The sequence below is a fragment of the Protomyctophum parallelum genome, assembly GCF_964188405.1.
Source record: "Protomyctophum parallelum genome assembly, chromosome: 10".
NCBI classification, from domain to species: Eukaryota; Metazoa; Chordata; class Actinopteri; order Myctophiformes; family Myctophidae; genus Protomyctophum; species Protomyctophum parallelum.
The window spans coordinates 14,893,860-14,920,187 of record NC_139704.1 but is presented as its reverse complement, the minus strand read 5'-3'; the positions used below and the strand labels follow the sequence as shown (position 1 = coordinate 14,920,187).

Here is a 26,328-nt window from a genome sequence, read left to right as displayed (position 1 = left end):
AAGTGACATGGCCAGATTCGCTCTATTTGGTCATATATATAATGGTGACATTACCGTCACCAACAGGACTGAGTGACTAATACTATAGGATTGCCGTGTGAGAATGAAATGTGTGTATATCACAGATTTTTCTATTGGCATTAAAATTACGAATTAAACATATGAATAGTGCAGGCACAATCCACTGTTAAAACACATTTAGTGCCGGAAGTGCATCAAAATAGAAGCTCCGGGGTGCCAGAGTTGTCTGATCGCTTTTACTCTGAAAGCCATGAACCGGAAACACTTTCCTAAAAAAGTTGACTTTACAAAGTGACCTCACATCCGCGATCGTCTTAATTAATTTTTTTACGCTCCAAAAAGCGTTCATATTTTGCGGGAGAGACGGTTGAGGAGCAGAAATGAAGCGCCAGCATATCGATCCATTCATCACCAAGGAGAGCGCCCTGGATTAGGAGATACGAGTCATTCTTTCCGCCGCGCTAACATGGGAGTCAATGACAAGCTAATAGTTGCACAGAGCGTTAGCATACGGAAAGCGAAAAGCAAAAAAAAAAAAAAATAGGAAAAATTCAGAATATTCTTATCTCGCCCCGTGTCACTAGGCCTACGACGTCCACAGGCACTACTTTCTCGGAATCCTTATGACGGCCTCACTCGTCATATGAACTGAAACGGTTAATTAGGCAGGCCATAAGCCAGTTAAGATGACTAAATATAGTAAATATATTCAGTTATATTGTTTGGCATATATTCTTTTTTCTTTTTTTTTAAGATATTTTTTTGCGGCTTACGCCTTTTATTGATTTTTGAAGGGACAGACAGTAGGCTGACAGGAAACGGGAGAGAGATGGGGGGATGACATGCAGTAAAGGCCGTGTCGGGTCCGGGAGTCGAACCCGCGGCACACTGCGACTGGATCACCAGTCCGGTGCCCACGCTACGCTACGCTACGGCCTGGGCCGGCATATATTCTTACATACATATATAGTAGAAGATCTGGTAAGTTCAATTGTTATACGTCAGTATATAGCTTGCTAGCCTTATTCCTGACATTCCCATACCCCAACCAAGACCTGGTATCCTAAACCAAATGGATCCGTAAGGTTAAAGATCTAATAAGGGTCCATTTGGTTACCAAGTGTCCATCATTTAGCTGGGGACCACCTGGAACCCCCTCAAGGACCACTGGTGGTCCCCGGACCACTGGTTAAGAACCACGGATATAAAGGCATCACTTAAGAACTGCAGGAATATCCGATCTACAAGAGTATTATTATTTTGAGGTCTTAATGTAGGTCAAGTAGAAAACAAGCACTCTGTCTGTATAGTATAACTACGAAGATTCACAGTAAGAAAGTAAAAGCCACATTAGACAGCACTCCAAAGTCCTTCTGGTACTTTTATATACGCACGGACAGTCACAGCATACAGTACACAGACGCGTTTCGGCATCAAGCCTGGGTTAAGGAAATAGATCAGTTTCATCATATTTCGCTATATAAAACATTTCTGCTATGACCAAAACACTGACTCAAGTTATCGGAAAGAATCATAGTAATTTGTATAGCATGTTTCAAAAAGTGCTGCACAGAACGGCACCACCACGACCACGGCCCATCGTACATGATTGCCTCATTATACAACAGGTAGTTCCGACCAAGAAATCTGAAACGGTCAACTAGACAGACATTTAGAAGAAATTGATCAAAATGAGCATGACAACAAACCTAGTTTTGTTGAGCTCAACTGAAGAATGCCTCATCACTATGAATAGAAATATACTGTAGCATACACAAGCTTGCAGCAGCTCTTCCCACTCTGGCATCATCCATGCTGCAGAGTTGTTGAAAACGCTAGCAGTTGAAAAATGCATGTGAAATTTGCAGATGTACGGAGTAGCTAAATCTATCTATTTAAAATTTGTTATTTTTTTTTTAGCTAGCAAGACTGATTTGTGTTCATATGTGTGGAATTTACTCTATTTGGAAAAACCCAGGATCTCTAGTAGAAAGTAATTCTTAAACTCAAGTTGACTCAACAGGGACTAAAAAGAGATGACAATAGCAAAAAAAAAGTTGAGACATTGCTCCACAATATGAATACATGTAGATTATATATTTTATTTTGTTGGTAACTGCTGCATAATCACAATAATGCACTCAAGGGTGTGCTTTACTGTAAGTATTGGCACTTCAGAGATGCGTATGGATCTCGCTCATTCCTGATCACTGCTATGCCAATAATGTTGGAAAAGCACACAATCTCTCGAGGCGCTCGGGTGACGCAGTGGTGAAGTGCCTGCCCACCGCCACGGAGGTTGTGGGTTCGAATCCACCGTGGTGCATCCGGCTTTGTCAGGTGTCTATGCGAACACAATTGGCCTGTGTGTTCGGGGAGGGAAGCCGGGCGGTCACTGCACATACTCCTAGTGGGAGGGAGTACTAGGAAGCAGGCTCTACAATACTCCCGGTGGGGGCTCCTCACTCACTGGTCAGTAGGATACAACAGCAGTGACAACACAGTAATGTGTGTGGGGAGGAATCAATTGTCATAACGACTACATTGGGGAGTAAAAGGGTGTAAAAATAATTGGCTACTCTAAATAAAAAAATTAAAAAGCACACTCTCTCATGTAAGCGTTTCATTCTACAATTTATAATTCTCACCTCTCCACTTTCTAAATGCAGTCCCTGCTCCCTGCCTATCGACTGTTGGGGCGGCTGCTGTTCCTGCTGAGTTACAGACAGAACACAGAATAAATTATTTCCAAAAGATAAAAAATACAAATACTTCAGGGTTTATATTTCTCATCATTGAGGAGTTGTTCAATTTTAAACAGTGAAGCAGTGCATGACCTCTTGTTAACAGAAAAGCCAACGAGAGAGGGAGAAACAGATCTAAGTATACAGCTTTCATATTAGTTTGTTTAACAACAATTGGGCACTGTTTCTGTTTCCTAGTGCGTGCCGTTTTGCCTTTTTTGTTATAGAACATTATTTTTCGGACTGTAAAAAGTGGAGGGGTTAGCAGGGGGGGCATGTCCTGCCCTGTGCCCTGTTCCCCTGTACATGTTGCCCCTGCGTTTCAGTATTTTAGAATCAGGCAGTGCCTCGCCCAGAACCTGTACACAATACAGTTCACAAGACCATTTACCCAACATGTCAGATAAGTAGAAACCCTAAGCAATAGCCTAGCCTTAGAATAGACTGTTATAGACTATTACCATAATAATGGACAACTTTAGAATAAATTGTTTTTTTCCTTCTATACTGGCGGCATTGGAAACTACTGGCTCAACCATTTTGAATTCAGATTCTGAGACATAAAACTTCAGTTGCTAGGAGTAACACTAATGACATCACTATATCTGTCTGTGAAGGGTAATTCTCATTTTCTAAAGATAAGTTGAGGTCACAAGTGGGGTATATTATCAACATCTCTACTCCTACCCAAGGTACGGAGTGGAGACAGAATGTGAAACTCACCGGACAGGGAGACTGGAGGAAAACCGTGACTTTCTCATCCTCCAACATGAGCTGCAAGAAAAGCCTACGAATGAAGCCTGAGATGTTGCCAGACATAGGCACGTTCCCTCGCTGGGGTGCCGACTGGAAGAGCTCACACAGCACCTGGTACAGAGAGAACGCCACGCGTCAAGTTACATTGGAGAAATGTTTGGACAGAAATTGGATTTAATGCCATCGCGAAGCACTGAAATATACCACAACGACTCAAACATTATCATTGAAATCATCAAGACCCCCGACTGATTCAAGATGCCTTGACAATAAGTTAGAGCATTCATTCATTCAGCTTTAAAAAAGGAAATCTGAATTTAAAAAAAGACACACAAAAATGCAACTCCTGACAAAATGAGAGCGATCATAAGCAGACCTGCGCCATGAGCCGCTGGTTGTTGGGGTGGCAGGAGATGCACTGCAGGAAGAAGGCCACCGTGGCGTTCTCCAGAGCAGTCCTCTGCTGTGTGGTAAGCCCACCGGCCCGGCCCGCGGCTCCCAGTGAGTAGCGGGACCCTGAAGGTTGTGGCTGGGGTGGAGGGGGGCACGGAGCTGCACCCATCGCCTGAGCACCAGTGGCACCAGCAGTGGCTGCACTGGCACCCGCACTGGCACTGGAGTGACAAAGCAGGAAGAGCAAGGCTGTCCACAGTGGGTTGACCTCAGGTCCTCCTAACCAATCTTTCATGGCGTGACTGTTCCCCACTTCTGTCAGGAAGCGCAGCACTGGGGCGGCCAGCTCTGCCGACAGAGGTGGTCGGCTGGGTGGAGAAGAGGCGGAGGACGTGTGGGCATGGTGATAGTGGTGGTACCGTCGGTCGGCTTGGGCAGAGGCCGCTGCAGGCAGAGGCAGGTCAGCACTGGCCAGAAGGCCACAGCAGAGCTGGGCCAAGCTCCGGACCAGGAGGGAGGGCAAGCCAGAGTCTAATAGCTGCTTAATGGCTCCCGGAGACTGTGAAGCAGCCGCAAGCGTCGCCAGCTGCGACTCTGACAAATTGACCGGTGGTCTCGCGTGCTTCGAGTCATCTGTGAGTCCCGCCGAGGCGGCCGCTGTGGCATTGGCATCGTGCTGCTTCTTGCCATCGTCGGTCATGGAGAGGCGGTGGTGTTGTGTCTGGGAGTGGCTGGCATTGGGCGCCACAATGCCCATCCAGGACATGAGCAGGGAGAAGTAATTGGGGTGGATGTGGCACATGGAACAGAGCAGGCTATCCACAGCCTTTTTCAGAACAATGTTGCAGGGCAGCGACATGGACCAGTTGTACAGCAACCTGTCAGGGAGAGATGGATAATGAGAGCAAATGAGGACAAGCGAAGAGTGAATACGGTGGCAGCGTCAACACAAATCATCGTTAGGATTATGGTCATGTTACATTTAAGAAAGAGGCGGTCAAGAATTGGTTTCATTTGCTATTGCAATGGAAATACTCCATTGCCAGCAGTAAGTGAAAACTTTGTTTCCAAAAATGTCTGTAAATTATTCATGTTCACAGAGAAGCAATACAGTATTTATGCCCACAGGGGCATGTCTGCAAGACGCGCAAGACATTTTCAGGTTTTTACATTTTAATTTGATGTCGCACGAGGTTCTTGTGAAATAATTGAAAACTGTGTAATTGTCACCACGGTTACTGAGAAATGTCAACTGGACAAAATGTCAAAAAGCTATACTCACTCAAACAGCTCTCTGTCAAGCAGCACAGGGAGGTCATAGTCGACAGGCAGCTCATAGCTGTGCCACAAGATTGCCGCAACACAGTGGAGGTGGGAGGGTGAAGGCATGAGCAGGCCATACTCCCTCAAAGACGAAGAGGCCGAACACGGGCCCATGTAGCCAATGGGACCGCTTCGTTTGTGGGCTGCCACCCTCGATGAGTCATGGACCCACTGCAGAAGCGCCTGAACCCTGCAGGATGTAACAAAGTTAGAAGATTAATTTTCTGATGACATCCTTGTTGGAATTCTGTTTAGTTTTTTCAGCTGCCAGTTGGTTTCTGTCTGAGCTACCTTTTCGATGTGGTTCACAGTGATATTCAGAAACATCCTATGTGCAACTCTATTCTTCAATGATTAAGCTCCTGATTGATGTACCTGTCTTTGGTGCCAGGGTCTTGGGTGGTTCCAAGCTGGTAGAGGATGTCTATGGTGGAGTCTGAGGAGAGGCCATTGAGTCGTCCAAACAGCAGGGGACTGTTCAGATCTACATAGAACAGATGAAGAACACATAATTAGGACAGTCCATTGATTGTGCATGATCATTTCATTAATGTCTTCCAGTCTTAATTGCCTCCTCCTCCTCATTACAAGTTTTTAATTAGAACAGAATACAGTTCCACTCTAGGCATTTTTTTTCTGGGTCACCATAACTGTAAGTTACCTAACAATTAAGAATGAGAACCATCTTACTAGTAGGGTCGGTGCCGGATGCGGCACAGTTCCGGAGAAGGATGTCAATGAGCTTGAGTCCAATGCGGGTGGACTGCAGGCCTATCTTGACCAGCACCGCCTCGATGTTGGGCGAGTGCATGCCACAGTAGGGCGACATCAGCAGGGCAGCGCAGGTCTGCAGCAGGTTGGCGGTGGGCGCAGCGGCACTGGCCATCATGGCCTCCAGGTCACTGACGTGAGTCAGGCAGTGGTGGAGCAAACGCAGCCAGCCAATACTACAGGACAAATGGGATGGTTATATGCAAAATATCAAAAAATACTGCAAACACAAGTTACTAGTAACAGATATAACAGCAAGCACAGACTAACACCATCAGGTCAGTGTGCTATTAATTGTATTGATGGGATAAATCATTGCACTAAATCATTGATAATATACAGTATATCCAAATAATTATACAGTTTTACAGAGATCTGGAACACACAATACACGCCGATGTTGCTAACCTGGTTTTGGAGACCTGGTCCTCAGAAGGCAGGAAGGGATTGTTGACGGTGGCAGAGGATGTGTTCCCAAACGCAGTCAGTCCCAGGAGCTTGATCTGGGACAGGCCTAGGGTGCTGGCGTCACGGGGCCGATGGAGCCTCAGACACACAGCGGAAGCGACCTCTGCCTTCACCAGTTGGATCTTGATATAGGTGAGTCCACTGGTTATGACTGGTGTGGAGAGGGGCAGCATGTTGACCCCATCGGCACTAATCTCCACAGAGACGGAGGATGGGCATGCTGGAGGGAAAAACAGGTTGACGTGTCAATCTAAAATGCAGCACTGAGGTTGACAGCGGTCGCTGAAGTTGGATATTACACTCACGACTGTAAGAATACGGACACTAAAGTTTGTCCACAGCAACACATTTTTTAGAACAAACCGTATTACTCTTTCAGTATTCTTTTATCAGCTGTCACTGATGACATTGTAAGTGTAACTGCATTGGATAAGAAAAAAACACTGTTGCCATCTTTGTTGATCCATCTAAAATGTTAAACTACTTTCTGGCCTTGACAGCCCATACATCCAAACGGAAAAGTACTATTATTGTATTAAACGTGTTAAACTCACTTTGCCACTTGATTTTACACTCACTTCACTTTATGCATGTGCATACCCTCTATTGGTCTTAATAATGTGGCTTATTATGACTGGTTGTCTGGTTCTGTGATTATTTATCCGGGAGGCGCCAGTGTGGCGGACACTGAAGTATTCCTGTCTTTACCCGTCTCCTGTCCTAAATATTCAATACTGATTTACATGACATGTAAAAAGTACATGATTTGAGAACAGCATGGTACTTCAGAACAGAGCTCAATGGTACAGCAGAGCTTTTGTTGATGGAGAATGGAAAGCGGAATACAGTAAGCATGAAATACCCATGCCTTTTGCACAAGTGCAACAACAGCACTTTAGAACCTTGATGAGAAGAGAAAAGCTAGTCAGTCAATTGCCCGTTCTTACAGGTCCCATGGGGGAAATACAAAGGTAAATCACTCGTAGTCAAGGTTCCATATGGCTGTCAAAACAACACTTGGCAGTTCCATTGGACACTTGTTGGGATTTTTAAACCACTGTGTTTGGACAATACTTTAGATGCATGTGTGGAATATATCCTTTGTATAGATAGTTATTTTTTTCCTCCACATTGCCAACTTATTTGTGCAGCATGGGTACAAGCTCAAGCACGCCATAGGACTCTTATTATCGCATGGTTCTTATAATATGGTGGGACTGTCCCAAGTCTCCCCAGTACAGTAAAGTGTTCACCTGCATCATGCAATCATGAGAAATGGGAGTGGATAGATGAGGCGGTCCTACTCACTAGCTAGGGAGGCTAGGTGTGGTTGGATGTGAAGCTCCTTCAGCAACACAGCAGCAGGAAGGTGGATGGTGAGGTCGCACCACGCCTCTTCAGGCAGGAAGATGTACGACCAGGCGGCTGAGCGAGCTCGTCGGTGTGGAGGTGTAGCCTGGAGCAGGACCTCTGCAGGCTGGGCCGTAGGGCTGCTGGAGTTAATGGAGCCTGTGAAGGGACATGCACACAACGGTGATGATCTGGAAAACATAATGTACCGCATGCTGCACACAGCACGTCCAAGTTAAATGTACTATATGTACATGCTGCACACAGCACGTCCAAGTTAAATGTACTATATGTACATGCTGCACACAGCACGTCCAAGTTAAATGTACTATATGTACATGCTGCACACAGCACGTCCAAGTTAAACGTACTATATGTACATGCTGTACACAGCACGTCCAAGTTAAATGTACTATATGCCCCCAAGGCGCATAGTTGACAGAGTACTATGTAGCGTACAGTGTAGTTCAGTGGTTCCTAAACCTTTTAGAAATTAGACTTTTCCCCCGGAACCCAAACTAGTGAAAATAGAAGATATACAAGCTTGTACCGCTAACAACCATAACAATTGGTTCACAAGTTAATTTGTTAAGAGTACCTAGTGGAGCAAAGTTGTGGAGTCCCTCGGCATTGTCAGGCTCCGAGGTCATGACCCTGGCTTTAAGGCTGCCGTCTGCTGCCTTTCCTGGACCAGTATCCAGGAACTTCATGATGGTGGACACCATGCTGCGTGCCGTGTTGACGATGGCACGTGTGCTGGTCACCATGTTGTTACAGATCAACTGGACACCACCTGCAGTGGGAGACCACACCAGTAACAAAGCTGATGAGACTTAACCCATTAACACCTGAGAATTAATTCTACAAGTGCCTTCTCACACTTTCAAGAAAAATAGCAGATGCACAAGCTCGCAGCGTGGCACGAAGCAACAGGCTGAGAGCTTGTATATCTGCTATTTTTTTTAATAGCCAATGCAAAAATTAGAGATGCTTCCCCCCTTTTAATGGGTTAATCATAGGTGCTTTCAGGTATAGGCATGTGCCCCATAGCACGCAGGCTATATGGGCCCCTGGGCCCCACGAGGGTTAATCTGTCCCTGGACGTTGTGCATGTAGTTAGTGTTGGAAAGATTGATCCAGATGTATAGCAATGTGTATGTGTGTGTTTGCGTGCGTTTGTGTGCATATGCACCCATGTCATGGAAGGCCTTGAGAGCTTCGCTGGTGTCCAGCACTCGGAGGATGAACCACAGCAGAGGTTCAGATAGCTGACAGGTGGAAAGAGAACCCTGGAAAAGTGAAAAATTAAACACACCATTTTGAATACGGCCAAAACCCACAGAATTAGTCAAATTTTATTTTAACCTCCATCAATTAAGTGTGTGCTAGGAAAATGTGTTGAGCATGCATGTTCTTTCCCCTGAAATGTCCCACTTAACACTCATGAAGATAAACACGTTTTACCCCTGAGATTAGGTAAAACAGGTCAATGTCATTTGTCATTTTGACAAACCACAAGAATGTTTTTCAGAAAGTGCAAACTCCTTTTCCAGAGCATCTGTGATGTACACAACAACCCCCCTTCATGGCGTGACCTTTCCTCACCTGTCTGCCCATGTAGCCACAGGCCATATATGTGAGTATGGGCTGCAACATGACCTGGACCGACGTGGCCCTCTTGCTGAGAGTGGTGAGGATGGTGAACAGACCGTCGCCCACAGAGATGGCATCGAGACCACCGTGGAAGTTCTCGTGTTTGGTCAGGTGAAGACCACTGGCTCCTACACAGAGGGAAAAGCACCACCATCAGCTGGTTTATCAACGAGATTTGGACTCTCATTGACTCATTGATAAAAGCACATCTAAACTAAACATGCTTGAATTTATTTGATTAATCAAAAAAGTAATCGACACAAGAATTTCATGAATAATCGATAGTTGCAGCCCTTTTTGTGAATACATTTAATGTGCCGTGTAGAATAGTGGGAGATAAACTCAGTAACTACAGTAGGACTCTCAACCTACTTCTTTCAGATTGCCTAAATTAAAAGATTGACCTCATTTCCTTAATTTGACACTTCTGTCTCCTGAACCGGAATTTGAAATGTGAAATTGTAACAAGGTTTCTGCACTTGGGTTCACCATGGGCTTGGGCTTATTGCTATTCCTTATTTATGCCAAATGCATACCACCAGCCAGTTAATGGCCTAACTTGTGACTAGTGGTATAATTTGATTTGATAATTTGACAGTTTCCAGGTACTTGAGAGTAAAACTTCAAGACACATTTAAGTCGAGGTCAGGGCTTACTGTACATTGTAATACTTTGCTTGATATTTGTAAATAAAAGCACATTGCCATGTTGAAATGTGCTAAACAAATGCAAGAATGTTTCCAAGACAAAAGTCCTATTCTCATGTATTACCCATGATCATGAGAAGAAGAGTCTGCAACACTGGTTTATTGTTTCAGAAGCAATAAACCAGAGGAGCTGAATAATAAGCAGTGTTGCAGACTTCTGGATTGTGCATGCACTATTACCTCTTACCTATGATCATGGCCATGGCACTGCTGTTACACTGGCCCAGGGCTGAGAGAATCTGACTCATTATCTGTTGATTGGCCAGGACCAGGTCAGCCACGCCAGCAGCCGGTCCCTGATTGGCCGTGGACCCTCCAGCTACGCCCTCTTTGCTGCCACACACCTTCTCCTCATCCGACACACTGCTGTCAGCCGTCCCGCTGCCTGCCGGCGGCAGCCGCCCACTGAACTCTTTGTCCCCCGATAGGGGCAGCTGCACCAGCACGTTGACCAGCTTGAGGAGGTCGAACATCAGCTGGTCACGCGTGGTCTCGCCACAGATTGCCTTGGCATCGCCCGGCCGAATGATGTTGGCGAAGAGGCCACCGAAGCAGGCGCGGGCGCCCACCGAACTGTCTGAACCGCTGCGTGACACTACCTTGTCCGAGCATGTGATGTAGTGGTGCACCAGGAAGGTGATGGACTCGATGACAGAGGAGATGGTGCCGACCGACACCACCTCAAAGTTCTGCTCGAGGGTGAACTCCAGCAGCTTGACCTGAGCGTCCAGAGGACCCTGGCCTGACTGGAAGGGACCCCTAGAGATGGCCCAAAAAGGTCAGTATATACAGTGAACACCACTACTACAGATTAAGGACCATTTTAAATACTTTATGGACACAAAGACTCTTGCTTTAAAACCTAGGATTAAAAAACCCTTACTGCATGGACCAAATGTATGCATAAGCTGTCACTACACAGAACACCATGACAAGGCCCTCGTCATACCTCTCATTGGACAGGATGTGCATGAGCTTGAGCAGGAACTCGCTGAACATCTGCGGGCAGGTGGATGACAGGTGCACCTGTAGTCGGGTGAGGAACTCCTGCATGGCCTGGGTGGCAGTGGGCCCCACCTGGGAGCTGTGCTGGCTGGTTCCGTGCGGGTTGCTGCCGGAGAGGAAGCGAACGAGGACATGCACCAGCGTGGGGTCGGACACCATCTGTTGAGCCGAGCTTTCCGGACCACTCAGCCCATTGCTGGAGGCTGCAGAGGGGGCAAGACATGTTTTGAAACATGGTAGTCAGTAGTATCTTACGTAGGGAACCAAGGGGATCATTTATCCATAGTCATACAAAATGGTGAAGTTTAAAGTTGAAAACAACACCACTATCAGAATGATCCGACTTCAGTTTGACCAAATATATAAACCTCTTTCTAAAAAAGTGTCGAGTACTGACCACAGGCCGGCATGTTCGTCATCAGGGTGAGCGAGTGAAGAACCAGACACCAGGTCCTCAGGGAAGTGTTGGGATACCAAGCCAGCACGGTAAGGAAACTGCTGATTGATGCTGAACACACACACACAGTAACATCCTGGGTGTTCATATAACTCTGATAGTGTAGAAATGTTTGTACACTCAATTACAAATGGATAAAGTCTGTACAAACATACACATCTTAGATTTGTACATCAGGGAAATGAAGATAGCTTTTTTTTAGTCTTTCAGTTGATTGTTGTTGTTTATGTCTGAATAATAATCAAATATTCAAAGAATAGTATGCTCTGTGCGTGCGTGCATGTACTGTGTACTAAAGGATGGTCATCTAGCCAAATCAAGATTTCCTGCTGGGGGTCAAGTCATCTTGATGCAGATTGCTTTCTAACACCAACTTTCTAACACTGAAAGCCTTTTCGCATAACACAGTAGAAACCCCTCTCTCTCTCTCTCTCATTAGCAGGCAGCAGGCACAGCAATACCCCTCTCTGTTTCTGGCGCCCCCTACTGGTATTATTAAGTCACATACTCGTGCTCATACACACAGGTACACGGACATTGCTGGTTGTAGGAGTGGTTGCACCACTCAAAAACATTGTTTTGGGCATTTGCATTTTGGCCTTGTTTCAGGGAGAAGATAAGTGCAAGACAACATAGGGGATTCAGATTCAAACACTTATCCTCACGCTCCTAGGAGCATCATTCTCTTCTGTGCACTAACTGGCTGAGCCACGAGGCACCATCAGAAGTGTGCATAAAGCATTATGATGAACGCTGACCTTGGTTGAGTGGGATGGCGGGCACTCGGCTGGCATTGAACATGAAGATGTCAGAGCCGCTTTCTTCCGTGCCATTGGAGCAGGAGTTGAGGCTGAGGGTCAGCCACAGCTGCAGAAGGGACTCCAACTGAAGCACAAAACACCTCATCAGTGGGATGGAAACACACCAGATGTAAATGTGACTCATTGTTACAAGTCTACCTTGTAAGTCAGTTGTAAATCAAATTGACTTCAGGGAGTTTATGCGTTTCATAACCCCATGGAAAAACACAGACACCCAAGAGGCACATTACATTAAAACACATGACCTCCACTGTTGAACAAATACCAAATTGTGGAAAGGGAATGGGTGGACAAAAATAGAGTGACACATCATGCAAGTTGACACTTGACTAGCATGGTCGTAAAATCTCTTTGACCTTTAGCCTGTGTGTATTCGTACTTTGAAATGCCCTGAAAGCAGATTCACCTATTATTTTTTATTTTAGTTTATTGCCAGGCGCTTTAAAATGTATTATTATCGTGAAGCCGTATTGGCCGCATACTCTGCAGTACGCTGCAACGTGAAGCTGTGAGCTGAGGCAGAGGCTGCGGCACAGAAACCGATTATAGAGGTTCAAAAATGAGAGCTTGCTGCAGCTGGCAATTATGACTGATTAATTCTGGTAGTGCATGCTGACCTGAACATGGTGGACCTGTAGCATGGAGAACAGCTTGTTGAAACAAGCACTCAGCAGGGGGATAGAAGAGGCCTGCACCATCAAGCTGCTGGCTGGAGGAGAGGCTCCTCCCCCTTGCAGCCCCCTCAGCAGGGAGTCATCCGTCCCGTTGGAGGCCTGGGCCACTGGGGACAAGGGGGTAAAGAGAAGAGAGTACCAGGAAGAACCTACAATGACTTCCATTGGCCCCTTTTCCACCAGCGTTGAACCGGCCCAATTCTTAGTTCATGAGCCAGAGCCCCAAAACTGGAACGTTAATTAGGTATGACTAGGTATGGTGTTGCCCACTCAATTCATAATTAACGTTCCACTTTTGGAGCTCTGGCTCATGGACTAATAACCGGGCCGGTTCAACCCTGGTGGAAAAGGGGCCATTGATCGCTGATGTTGTACACCATTAGTACCCATTTCATTGTTTAAAACACTGATAAGGGGGTCATTAACTGACCGGGAACCCATTTTGGTGTTAGCATCATGTTATATTATGCTTTAGCTATTTAAAAATAGCAGATCTACAAGCTCATAGCGCTACGAGCTTGTAGGTCTGCTATTTTTGAAAAATCGAAGAACGACTGACATTTTTTAGAATCTGATCTCAGGTCAGAATGAGTTAATCAGACCAGTGAGTGTCCAGTGGAAACCTCGTATGAATCTGATCTCAGGTCAGAATGGGTTAAAGTAGATCGTTTTTTGTCTCATGATTGAATATACTTTATAGCCATTACAAAAAAAAAAAAATCATGTATGAATTATTTAATATTCGCTACTGCATATGTATGTGTGTGTACCTGTAGGTAAAGTTGAAGTGAGAGCTTGTAGGATGGAGTCAGCCTGCAGAGTGGCCATCATTTTGAGCATCAGCTCTGCTTGCTGTTCCAGACCCACTTCCAAGCGGGCATCCAATGCTGTCAAGAGCAAAAGCAAAAGAGGGAAAAGACCAAAAGATTACGGAAAGGATTTACCTCATCCTTCAATATAAAATAAAATAAAAATGGTTTTGCAATCTGTGCATTACATTGCTTAGAATTATTAATGATTTCCAATAGCTTCATATTACATTACACTGAGTGAAATTCCGACTCCTTAACAATGCTACCAATCTCTCAAGGCTCTAGACATAGCCGCCTTCTTGGAACTGGAAAGTTCTCGGTTTCCGATACCCCACCTTCTCCTGGCATCATGTCGAAGTGTCTTTGAGCAAGACGCTGAACGACTAACTGCTCCTGATGAGCACATTGGCATGAGATAAATGGTCTGCATTGCTATACACCTTGGGTATATCAAGTAAAGGGACCTTATGAAACATGCAGAATATGCAGACACTGTGGTAACAACAAGTGATACCTGCTAAATCGGATCATGACATTTGAGTGCAATAAATCGCTGGGTTAATGAGAATGTCATACTGTACAGTGTACTGAGAGGTCAATATCCATATCAGCTGATGATGGCTGACAGCTAAAAATAATTAAACAGGGAGACTCAAGGCATATTCATAGTCCAGTTTTCGGTGAAGAGGTGACCACTGACTGTCATCACACCGCGGTGGTCACCGCTCACACCACACATGTTTTTACTAAGCACCGTTTCGGTGGTCACCTCTTCACCGAAAACTGGAGTATGACTTCACTGTTCCATTGCAAGAGTGCATTCGTTATTATAGACACATAATGACACATCATCTGGTCACAGCTATGATGATGATTTAACTCAAAATGCCCTTCAGAATAAAGGCGCTGCGAGGCGTTGAGCTTGTAGATCTGCTACTTTTTTTCAACTAATATTCCCCCCAGAATAGAGACGCTAGGGTTCAAGTGATTAATGTAAAAAAAAGGAAATTGTAAGGGGCGCTCTTATCATTGCTAATGACGTAAATTCTCCATTCATTGTCAATGGGAATTTAATGTTTGCGTAAGACGAAAGTCTACACTAATAGCTGAATATAGGAGGGGCTAAATCACACTTGTGTGAAGTGAGGAACGCTCTTATCATCATACATCACATTCCATGCTCAGCCAATCAAATCAACACAAAAGTCATTCCGGCCAATCACTTTTATCTTCAATAATAAAAAAGCCTCTGTTGATAAACAAGACCCATTTGCATATTGGGTCCTGATTGGTGCCCCACAACCCCGGGGGCAGCAGAATCCAATCACAATCAAGCGGGGCCAGACAAATCTGCAGAGGGCTTTTTTTGTCTGGATTCCAGGCTAGTCTTTTTCTCACCTTGTGACACAGAAACGGAGAGACTCTGTGAGCCGGTCTTTTCGACAGCAGCTGGAGGTTTGGACACGGGGATACCAACCCCTCCTATGTAGGGGTTGTATCCATATGTACCATAGTCAGCACCCCAGTAGTCATACCAGGTGCTGCTTATAGGCTGAAGGACAGGAAGGAGGGAGCAATAGACAAAAAAATAGTTCAAATACAAAATGTAATCATTCAGTTCTCAATACACATACCTGTACATTTGTGCAATGCAAGCAAACTACCACAAGACAGCACTGACAAAAAACAAACACAAATTAATAATAAAATGCTACAGTTGGTTGAATAGTTGCCTATGGCTACATTTGACATGCAAGGTCATTTTAGATTATGAACTGAGAAAGGAAGAGTAGAATTTTACTGACGTTGGTTATCTTGGCCAATGGAATACATCTACACAATATAATAGGTATTCAGTGTTGTGGAGCTGTGTACCGTGCAGTGTCAATTGAAACATCTTTTGGATCGAAGACGCACTAGTAGTGACTAGTTTGTTGGTTGAGGTCGGTGTAGCTACATTATTGACGCACTGGTGTTCATTTGAACTAGTGCTGTACCAATCTATTTTTCACTAAATCAATTGTTAACTGGACACTAGCCAAATACCATTACCGTATAGGAGAAAACACAGAATAAATGTTGAGTTAACAGAGACAACTGAAGTCATGCTTAACATACCTTAAATACTTTGGCGGCGAGTGGATCCTTTTCCAAATCAATATCTAAAGGATCAATATCAACATCCATCAGGTCTTGTAGCAAGTCAAAGTCTATGTCTTTATCTTTTTCCAAAGATGATAGAGGTGGAGCACCTTTGGATAACGAAAAAAGCTTTAATATTGCCAAGCAAGCACACTAAAAGAAAACCAGCAAGTAAACTCACTGTGGCGTTTCTTTAGAAAGTTACTAGGCAATGTTAAGGCTGATAACAATCACTGGCTTCTCTGTACTACAGGGAGAGTCCAGACAAAGGATCTGTTGGCCAACACTAGTATAAACCATCTGACAACTTGGGTTGATTGTTCATCAAATCCAACCAAACCTACCAAATCTGCACATATTTATAGGATTGTCAAAATCCTAGAGATGAGCCAAATTGAGTTGAAGGTGGTTTCCACTATTACATTTATGTCAGTAATTACAGCTTAAAACGGACATTTTTTTTAAACAATGTAATACAAATCTAATCATGATCATGCAAATATGACTGCAGTTGACATAAGAAAATGCATGTAATCAAATTGACATGCCATGAATCTGCAATGTTTGAACTCTCACTTTAAAATGACAAAAAAAACTGTACATTAACAATGAAGGCTGTTAGATAAACCTGCAAAAATACTGCAAAATAACACTGTGGAAGAAAACAAAACACAACATGCAGCTTTCAAAAGAAGAGGGAAGGAAGGGAAGAAAACAATTTTAACACAAAATGCATCACCGGTCATCATGATCATAGAAATGTGAGGGTAGAAAAAAATCCATTTGGTGCTTTTGGGAGAGTGTGTGTGTGTTTATGGGGTGGCCTACCAACGCACTTTGGAAAATAATGGAGGTACCAGGTGTACCTGCGATGAGATCTGGCGCCAGGACCTCTTCGATGCTCTCTACCAGGGGGATGGGCGTGGGCTGGGGCAGGGAGTCGTCAGAGTCGGCCCCCGCCCCCGCCCCGGCCTCCTCCCCCACGGCCCCTTCGTCCATCACGTCCAGAGAGCCTGGTGACAGCAATTCACCTGGGGGATGAGGAGGACACATTGTGATTCCATTAATTACTTTGTGGACTTGTGGGTTCTAAATTCATCCAATTCAGAATACATACATAAAGTGCAAACGATACAATGGGTCACGTAAAAAGGAAATGCGTTGTGTACTGTAGAGCAGCTATTTTTGAAAATCCATTATTTTATTGATCAACTGTTGCAACCCCCTTGAACAAAATAATCCACCACTTCCATCCATCTTTAATCACTTAACCAGAATCGGGTTGCAAGATTAGGGGGGTCTCACTGCTAAACCCAGTGAGACTTGCATAGAGGACCTCCCTTAAAACACCACTTGCCAATATCAACACACATACCACTATATTTATAATTTACCCCAAGCGGAAATGCCTACCTGCCAAGATGTCTTGTAGCATGCAGGTGAGTGAGTATTGGGCCCAGGCTCCCCCCCAGGAGATGTCCCCCCGGTTGAAGTCTGTCCCTACTAGGAGAAGCAAAAGGCGCTCCAGCTGGATTTCCGACACTACCTCACACAGGTGGATAGTGGGTCGGGTGGAGTTAGCTATCCTAGCTAAGACCTATGGTGGAGAGACACACACACACACACACACACACACACACACACACACTGTTCATGCTCATGGAGCAATAGTGAACTGTAGTAGTCTATAGATAAATATGAGTGGGCTGTTTAATAGTCTGATCAATTAATCAATAAATCAAGTATCATCATCATCATACGACAATGTCAGAATGTGTGCCACTGTGACCAATCACTCACAGTTTCCACACAGGCATTGACCATAATAATATGGAGGTCTTAAAGCCCTTTTTCCAATTTAACAAATTATAAATTAATAATGAATTTATTAGTGAATTAAAAATGTGAAAACGCACCCAGGGCGCAGTACACAAAATAGCAAAATAGCAGATCTACAAACTCTATTTTTCAAAAGAAAATGTTTTTAATTCAAATCTTTGCTTCTGGGGGGGGGGGGGGGGGGGTCTCTGGAACACCATATTTTCAGATGTGGGTCGGCGGCCAATTACACATAATGTTTGGGGTCCACCGATATAGAAATATAAAAATATAGAAGGTATTAAAGGTTTTTCAGAAAACGGTCATGATTTAGAAGACATTCATTTGTAGAATCTGGTCTGGGGTCTTAATGGGTTAATGGGTTATAAAAGGGATAGATTTGGGACCTTGCAGACGAAAAGCAGCAGGTCGGCGTGGCACGTGAAGTCCATGGAGAGCAGGAAGAGGGCCAGCTTCTGCACGACGGAGATGCAGCGCTCGTGGGCCAGCGTGAAGGGCAGGGGCTCCACCTCGGGGGCCTCCTTGGCCGCCGTGGCCTCCGTGTCCAGCGGGAAGCGGGGACACTCGGCGGTACGCCGCAGACGAATCAAGTCCTTAAAGTGCTGAGATCACAGGAACAGCGGGAGAGCAGTGTTGATTTTGACAAAGATTTTTATTTATTTCGTTTTGAATACAATTTCATTTAGTTTTAGTCATATTTTAGTTATCTGAAATTTTTAAGTGTTAGTCTAGTTTTACTCGACTGAATATCATAGGATTTTAGTCGACAACGATGTATTTTGGTGGGCCTTGATGGCATCGTAATGCCTGATTTGACACTGCATGCTGAAAATAGCCGATCTACAAGCTCACACTGCGTCGCAGCGTGGCACGTTGTGAGCTTGTATCTTGATCTGCGATTTTCAAAGTGCAACACCCGAGCAGAACCAATCATAGAATGACTTAGTTCTACTGGATCTCTTCTCCACTAGTCCCTTCCCATCCTGAAAGAGCCCTATGTTTTTCTGGGCATAGAGGGACGGAACAAACTAGCACTGGAAACAGACGCCAACATCCAATTGGTTCATCAACCTATGAGCCCGCCTCCCCTTCCCCCTGCTGCCCTCCCCTTCCCAATAGAACGCAGCGGAGAACACCGACGTCACCTAATTTGTAGCGACACCCCTCACCTGCAGTTTCTGAGGCTAGTCCCTCCCTAACATTTTAGTCTAGTTTTCCTCTGTTGACGAAATTGTCAATATATTTAGTCTTAGTTTGAGTCTAAGTCATCATAGCTTCTTTTTCATTTAGTTTGTCAATGAAAAAAAGGTAGTCGACAAACATTTTTCGTCATTGTTTTAGTTGACGAAATAAACACTGTGCGAGAGGGAGGCACGAGGACATGAAGACAGCGCATTACAAAGTTGAACGAACATTTAACCCATGTTCAGAAAACTCCAGCATCACACGTTCAGCTGTTTTAAGGAAGGCGAACTTATGAAAGCTAAATAAAGTCTTTCATTAAATGAGGGTAGTGTTGAGGGGCTTGTGTGGCTGCTCACCTTTGATGTGGCCTGTTTGAGCTTGGCCTGCTCCACCAGGAGTTTATAGGAGGAACCTTTGTTGCTCTGGATCTTTTCCTTCTCTATCTGCTCCACCAAAGCTTTCTGTTTTGCTTTCAATAGATTTAACTGCTACAATGAAAAGGGCATGATAAATACACAATCCAACACAACACAACCCAATTTCACCACCATTTGAACTCTGTGAGAAGCCTTTAGACCCTGTGTCTTCTAGGAGTCTTGTGTGAGTACACAAGTGCCAAAGGTGATGGAAACAACAAAATGCTCAAAAGGCACAAAGTGTACAGGAGCAATAACTACCACATCGAATTGGCATTGAAGTTGTGTGCGTTACTGTACTTATACACACACACACACACAAACTCAGCAGGAAGATTTAATTCATGTCTGGCTAATGTGGAAGCACATCAAAAGTTTGTCTTATTCCTGTGGGCCATGTAGTACGACTCCAGATTAAAGAGGTACTACAAATATTAGATTACATTTATGATTTATCAATTTAAAGATTCTGCCAGAAAATGATTCCCATTTGACACAGGGTCCGAGACTGGAGATTCCAGTACATGTGAAAAACCTTTTTCTCTCTCTCTCTCTCTCTCTCTCTCTCTCTCTTTAATTGCTCTTGCTCTCATGCTTTAATCTTATTAGTATTTTGTTTTACGTGCTCAACAACAAAGTCGTTGATCAGTACAAAGCTTTTCTAATAGTGTTGGGATGAGACACATTTACCTGCTTGTGGTGGACTAGCTTGTTGCGGATCTTGCGAGAATAGAGTCTGTCCAAGCTACTGTTGCCTTTGGTTGATCTGCTCGAGTTCTGAGACTGCAGACTGTTGTTAATAAAACTCCACTGGTTCCCTGGATTTAATCATGGTGGGACAGATGAAGAGGGCAGAGGAGTTAGTTCAATAGTTTTCACTTTTGAGGGGCACTTGCACACAACTCTGACAAAGGCAGTAATTCCAAGGTTACATAGTTTGAGAAAATGCACATACTGTATTCAATATAGTCATATGGACATATTTGTGCCCAAACCCTTCTTGCATACAAAATATTTGTTCCACCAATAAGATTAGCAGAAAAAAGCAATCTTTGAGTTCAACTAATTGACTTTATATCCCCGACTTCATGTTGGTAATAATGTTGTCTAGACACCAGACAGATGTTACAGTGGTGAATTATCTAGGGATACAAATAAAGAATCAGACATATGGGTTACGAGTCTGGGGAAGGACGACACGCACAATTAATTTCCTTGAAAGCCAATAAAGAAATGATAACAAGGAAAGTATTCATTAATATGCACATTGTGACTGGATGTGGTGGATTGCAGACAGTTCAAGTACCTGTGAAGGTCCTGTCCCTGTCCTTCCCTCCAAGGTGCTTTTTAGCGCCTGCAGCCTCGTCCTCCACACTGGCCACATAGTCCAACAGTCTAGACACCAGCATCACCACCCAGCTGATCATGGGAATGTCCAGCACACCTGCTAAACAAGCGTGCGCAAACATAAGGTCATTTTAACACTCTGGACAAAAGCAGACAACAGCATTTCAGATATCATGGTTCAGCACACGGGTTACAATTACAGTAAGTTAGCATATGTGGGAAAACTGCTTTCACCAGCATGTATTTTCTAGCTGTTGAGCCTCTACATCTTAGTAAAGGGCCTTGCAAACAGGGAGCGATAAAATGTGCCTATCGTTCATTTTCAATGAGACCTGCATTTTTGCTCGGAGAAGTCGCGGTGCGACAATGCAAGCGTATTTACATGAGCACGGTCCCGTGAATTTGTTACGCGCATGCTCGTTTCATGCACACGCCCACGACTCACCAGACCTGGATTCGGTTTAGCTTTTTTCAAAGCAGTGCCTTGGGTTATACTCATAACAAATCTAAGTAGACAGCTCTAAGTAAAGGCAACAGCTCAGTACCTAACCTCTTCAAATCATGGACTCAGAAGTGAATTTCAACAGCATGGGGAAGAAGTGACCCGTTTTTACACACCACATATCTGGAACAAACTCTGTTTTGCAAGTCTGCCACAGCTGGTTCTTTTAAATCAAAGCTGAATACCATTCCGTTTGCAGGTGTCTTTTATTGAGACTTTCAATTCATTTATTGTACTGCATTGTACCATTATACTCCCACATTAACCATTTTATTTTAGCCTATACTTATTGTCTATTCTCTTTAATAACTATTTTTAATTGTATTCAAATGTATTTTATGATATGTGTATATTTTACACATTGTGTTAATGCTCTTAATGTTTTGTGTCAAGCACTTGTCATGTACTTGTACATAAACTTGCCTTTGTCTCACCTCAGAGGCCTTTGAGAGCATGTATGTGTTTAAAGTGTGGCAGCAGAAGTTGAACTTGGCTCAACTTCAGTACAGTGATGTTTGACTGGGCGTGCTTGTATAGCAGTGGTTCCTCAGGTCTCCCCAGGACCCAAACTAGTGAAAATAGCACACCTACAAGCTGACAATGCGACGCTTCATGCCGAATTGTGAGCTTTTTGGGAATGTTTTTTGAAAATGTTTTGAAATAATTAAAAACTAAATATAGCAAACAAAAAAAGAAAGGGACCCATAGAAATGTGTCCGTGACCCACAAATGGATCCCGACTGTCGGAATCCATACTGCATACTGAGTTGCTGCCAGCTAGTTGTGTAGAATGGTGCGTCAGGCGTTTCATTACCTTCAGTCCTCCGCTGGGTGGCAGCCAGTGGCTGCTGTAAGGGACACAGCAGGTTGTCCAGGAGGTTGAGCAGGCCCTCTAACACACCACTGTTGCTGAGGGATCTTTGGCCAATGCAGGATAGGAGCATGAACACCCTGGTGGAGCCATAACCATAATGGGATTAGATTACAAATAAGCAAGTAACTGATCATTAGCCATGAAAGCTATTTGTCAGGCACAGGACATAAACAGAACTGTATTGCACCATGTTCAAATCGACACGTTTGGCATCACAAAATGGGTCTTCTGTGTATTTTTTGCAGAAATAAAAGATAAAGGTTACGACAACGTTTCCGTTTAACGTGTTATGTGATCTACATGGCACCAACAAGGACAGTGATCACTCTCTTAACACTTTCTACTGTCAAGTCACAACAACTCATTTTAATTAAGAGATTTGAATGCCCTCTCTCTTGCCTGTCCTGGGGAAAGATGAGCAGCTGCTCAGAGTTGTACAGCTCTTGCAGGACATTGGAGAGGAACTGGCCCCACCAGCGCTCGCCGCCACACAGCTGCACCAGCAGCAGGCCCGCATGGAGACGGATTTTGGGCGTGCCGCTGATGCACAGGTGCTTGAAGAGCTCCTCACAGGCCTGAGCATGGAAGGTGCTCTGGAGTACCGAGGGTACCGAGTGGCCTAGAAGAAGAACGGAGAGAAAGACACAGGGAGGGAAAGGGAGAGTAGAGAGAGACCGAGGGAGGACAGACAGAGAGAGAGAAACGAGAGATACAGGGGGAAACAGAGGAAAGGAGAAAGACAGAGTAGATAGAGACAGAATAGGTGTTAAGTGACTGAATGAGTATTTGGCAAGAGCAAAATGCTCGAAGAAGTCGTGAGCAAAAGGATTTGGTTTTATCATTGTAATGATTAGAAAGGCACTCCAAGAGATACTATGGCCATAGCTGAATAGTTTATGAGCCCACACCTGGGAAACCGAAGGTCCCTTTACATCATGCAAGCATAATGGGGTCTCCTCGAACCCCTGAATAGGAAATCATTACCCAACAAGGTTTTACACATTAATGAGTCTTTTATTTTATTGTTGCTCATCTTTCTCCACTTGCTGCCTCTTCAGGAAAAGCCTAGCACAAGCTTAGAGAAATAATGAGGCTACTATAGACATTTTGCTTTTTAAAACTTTTTTCTTTGGATAGAGCCACAGGACTTTCAAAGAAATGGCGAGAGCTTGCCACTAGGGAGATGATGCATTATTCCCTTTTATGAAAGCAGACTAATGAATCTGCACAACAGTGCACTATGTTAGATTAGACGACTGTTAAGGAGAAAATTGTTTAGTATTTCTACAGCTCCCAAGAGTTCCCCAGCTAACCTTGGACAACTTTGAGAAAGGTACTTTTATTCAACTGCATGGTTAAGTGTGGCTGCAAAATATACTTCCATATCTATATGTGTGTGTGTGTGTGTGTGTGTGTGTGTGTGTGTGTGTGTGTGTCATAATTTGGGCGCCGTCCGACCAATTTACCTTAAACTTGGCGTGCGCAAGACACTGTGTCCACCAGATGACGGGTTGTACAGTGCCTTGGACTAACGGTTTCCATTAACCGAAGAAACCCCCCCCCCCCCCCCCCACATCTGCGGAGGATGTACTGAATCTGTGCCTCTTTGCCCATGTGCATATGACCATGTACGTCATCACCCTGCCTGAACCACCCACCATTCTCCACCCAGCCCCATCACCCTGCCTGAACCACCCACCATTCTCCACCCAGCCCCATCACCCTGCCTGAACCACCCACCATTCTCCACCCAGCCCCATCACCCTGCCTGAACCACCCACCATTCTCCACCCAGCCCCATCACCCTGCCTGAACCACCCACCATTCTCCTCACCGTTGTTGGAGTGCAGCAGGCTGAGCAGCGTGTCCAGCAGGTAGCGGACGATGGTCCTCAGCTGCTCGGTGGAAGAGTTCAGAATCAGCTCCTGTGCGTCCGCGGCCGAGGCCCCGGCCTCTGGGAGCGTTTTGCGCCCGGCGCCCAGGGACACACGTAGCCTCTGGACCGCGTGGTGGGCCAGGTTGAGCTGGAGCTGCAGCTGGATGCAGTCCTGGTAGGCGGAGAAGACGCGCTGGTCCTCCTCCACGGCCTTGTCAGGCTTGCGCAGGAAGTACTGGGCGTTGTTGGCGCTGTTCAGCGGCGGCAGGTCGATGTTCTGCAGCAGCGTCTCCAGCCGGTGGCACGCCAAGTTATACCTGGTTGGGAAGCGGATTAGAAGAAGAGACGCATGATGCTCTTGAATCCATTTTATTCTCTCCTTGCCCTCTTTTTGCACTCTCTGCCTTTCTTTAAATGTTTTATGTATGCTGCTGCATTGTTTGAAGGAAGCCAAAATAAGTTTTACTCTTATGTACTTGTACACAACATTTAAGAAAGTACAACGTGAGCCTTGAACATTACTGCACTTTCTATGGATTCTAAAGGGCTTGAAATTGCGACCGTTTTGGTCACATAAGAGCCTGAAATCTCATCTACGTGATCTCAAAATGTAATTGGGCGAGTGCAAATAACTTGTGGTAAGACCGAATTAACCAAAATCAGCACTCCTCATCCCCTACCATGACTTGCCTTGTGAGCAGACGGCTCCGACAGTGCCGATAGTTTACTTATTGACACAATGGAGTGCTGCTGCGCAGACATTCCAGTACTTTATGTGCAATCACATGGTGTGCCAGAAAGTACATAATAATTTATAAACGAGAAGTTGATTTTGACAATAAACTGTCTCTCACTGTGAATACAGTACAAGTTGGGGCTACTCCATGTGAGCATGCATGTGTGTCGGAGCTGATGGCAGAACATTTGAACATTTATGAAAAGTCTTGAAAGTGTGTGAAACTAGTGATCTAGAAGGCCTTTTGTAGAATGGTCTTCATTGTCTAACTGTGGGAGTGGCCCTGGCTCACCTGCACTGGATGTCCTCCTGAAGTGCCACCATCATGGCCAGGTGCTGGTCCACATCCGGCTGGCTGGCTGCGTCACTCTCTCCCCGCAGCGGGTCGTGCATTAACTTCAGCTCGCTCTCCCATGGTAAGATGTAGGTGTGGCCATAGTAGAAGCCCAATGGGATCTTGGCCCGGGCATTTGTGCTACCGTAGCGTCCAATGACGGTGATCTATTTAGTCGTTGAAATCAAACAGAGCTTGGGTTAGGAAAATACACACGTCACATACTGTAAGTCATGTAGCACACAACACAACAACAAACTAGCTGCATTACTTTGGAGATCTATTTTCAGGATGAAGCAGCTGCTACCATTTTACAGTAGCTATAATATTCATCAAAGATTAAAGACAGAGTGTTAGAAACTCCATAGACACATACAAAACAGATTTAAATCTCCAACTGGGGGATAAATCACCCTGTCTTTCTAACTCTCAAGGCGGATTTATTAAAAAAATAAAAAAGCAGATTTACAAGCTTCCGTAAACCAAGTTTAAATAAGGCATCAGCCTTGCCTATATTAAACTAGGGAACACAAAATGTCACTAATGACAAGCAACCCAACAGAAAAGAGACAAACGGACCTTCATGAATCTGCAGACGGGCGGTGGTAGGAGGTCGTGCAATATGAGGGAGTGGGTGCTGATGTCAGTGGCCACCACCAGCCTGCGACCATCTACCTCCTCTCCCAGTGTCCATATGTCTATAGAGAGGGACGCTAGGTCCCCGCAGGTGGGGATCAAAGCATCCGTCAACAGCACGGGGCGGCCAAAGTCCAGCGTCACAAACCGACGCGCTCCTGGGATGTACAGTGGAGGAGATGGAGAAACCAAAGGGAGATTTGTGTCAATCACAAGACCAACAACAGTCATTAGTGACCATCAGTTATGCGATGTGCAGCTTCATATTCCCAATGCTTTGTACACATTTGCAGGGTTGGTATTTTTGATAAATTGTTTCGACCAAATTTCACAGTGAAAAGGTTCTATAAACTTACCAGAGTGCATGCGTTCAATGATGATGGACTGATGTGGAGGAGGCTGGAGGAAGTGAGAAGCCTGGGATATGGCCAATGCCAGACCACTCCCCATGGGGTTCTGAAAGCAACACAACAGCAGCAGTCAACT

General features: G+C 44.8%; 1 protein-coding gene across 12 annotated transcripts in view; it reads right to left on the bottom strand.

Moving 5' to 3' along the window:
* Positions 1 to 26,328, bottom strand: part of birc6 (baculoviral IAP repeat containing 6) — a 155,574-nt gene that overhangs the window by 87,137 nt on the left and 42,109 nt on the right. For 3 of the 12 annotated variants that reach the window (XM_083775501.1, XM_083775505.1, XM_083775509.1), the window contains exons 26-56: positions 26,199 to 26,298; positions 25,786 to 26,000; positions 25,165 to 25,373; positions 24,095 to 24,453; positions 22,660 to 22,879; positions 22,201 to 22,337; positions 20,844 to 20,981; positions 20,228 to 20,355; positions 19,478 to 19,609; positions 18,323 to 18,538; positions 17,511 to 17,694; positions 16,934 to 17,128; positions 16,074 to 16,207; positions 15,354 to 15,507; positions 13,914 to 14,030; positions 13,087 to 13,250; positions 12,407 to 12,533; positions 11,589 to 11,699; positions 11,136 to 11,394; positions 10,374 to 10,945; positions 9,432 to 9,607; positions 9,019 to 9,115; positions 8,425 to 8,619; positions 7,785 to 7,985; positions 6,417 to 6,696; positions 5,928 to 6,184; positions 5,613 to 5,721; positions 5,197 to 5,427; positions 3,898 to 4,792; positions 3,489 to 3,632; positions 2,670 to 2,735 (exon numbers count right to left, since the gene is read on the bottom strand). In XM_083775501.1, coding sequence (XP_083631627.1) covers positions 2,670 to 2,735; positions 3,489 to 3,632; positions 3,898 to 4,792; positions 5,197 to 5,427; positions 5,613 to 5,721; positions 5,928 to 6,184; positions 6,417 to 6,696; positions 7,785 to 7,985; positions 8,425 to 8,619; positions 9,019 to 9,115; positions 9,432 to 9,607; positions 10,374 to 10,945; positions 11,136 to 11,394; positions 11,589 to 11,699; positions 12,407 to 12,533; positions 13,087 to 13,250; positions 13,914 to 14,030; positions 15,354 to 15,507; positions 16,074 to 16,207; positions 16,934 to 17,128; positions 17,511 to 17,694; positions 18,323 to 18,538; positions 19,478 to 19,609; positions 20,228 to 20,355; positions 20,844 to 20,981; positions 22,201 to 22,337; positions 22,660 to 22,879; positions 24,095 to 24,453; positions 25,165 to 25,373; positions 25,786 to 26,000; positions 26,199 to 26,298 — 6,522 coding nt within the window. The remainder of the gene's footprint in view (positions 1 to 2,669; positions 2,736 to 3,488; positions 3,633 to 3,897; positions 4,793 to 5,196; positions 5,428 to 5,612; positions 5,722 to 5,927; positions 6,185 to 6,416; positions 6,697 to 7,784; positions 7,986 to 8,424; positions 8,620 to 9,018; positions 9,116 to 9,431; positions 9,608 to 10,373; positions 10,946 to 11,135; positions 11,395 to 11,588; positions 11,700 to 12,406; positions 12,534 to 13,086; positions 13,251 to 13,913; positions 14,031 to 15,353; positions 15,508 to 16,073; positions 16,208 to 16,933; positions 17,129 to 17,510; positions 17,695 to 18,322; positions 18,539 to 19,477; positions 19,610 to 20,227; positions 20,356 to 20,843; positions 20,982 to 22,200; positions 22,338 to 22,659; positions 22,880 to 24,094; positions 24,454 to 25,164; positions 25,374 to 25,785; positions 26,001 to 26,198; positions 26,299 to 26,328) is intronic. The other 9 variants (XM_083775507.1, XM_083775508.1, XM_083775510.1 and 6 more) reach the window with 6 other exon arrangements.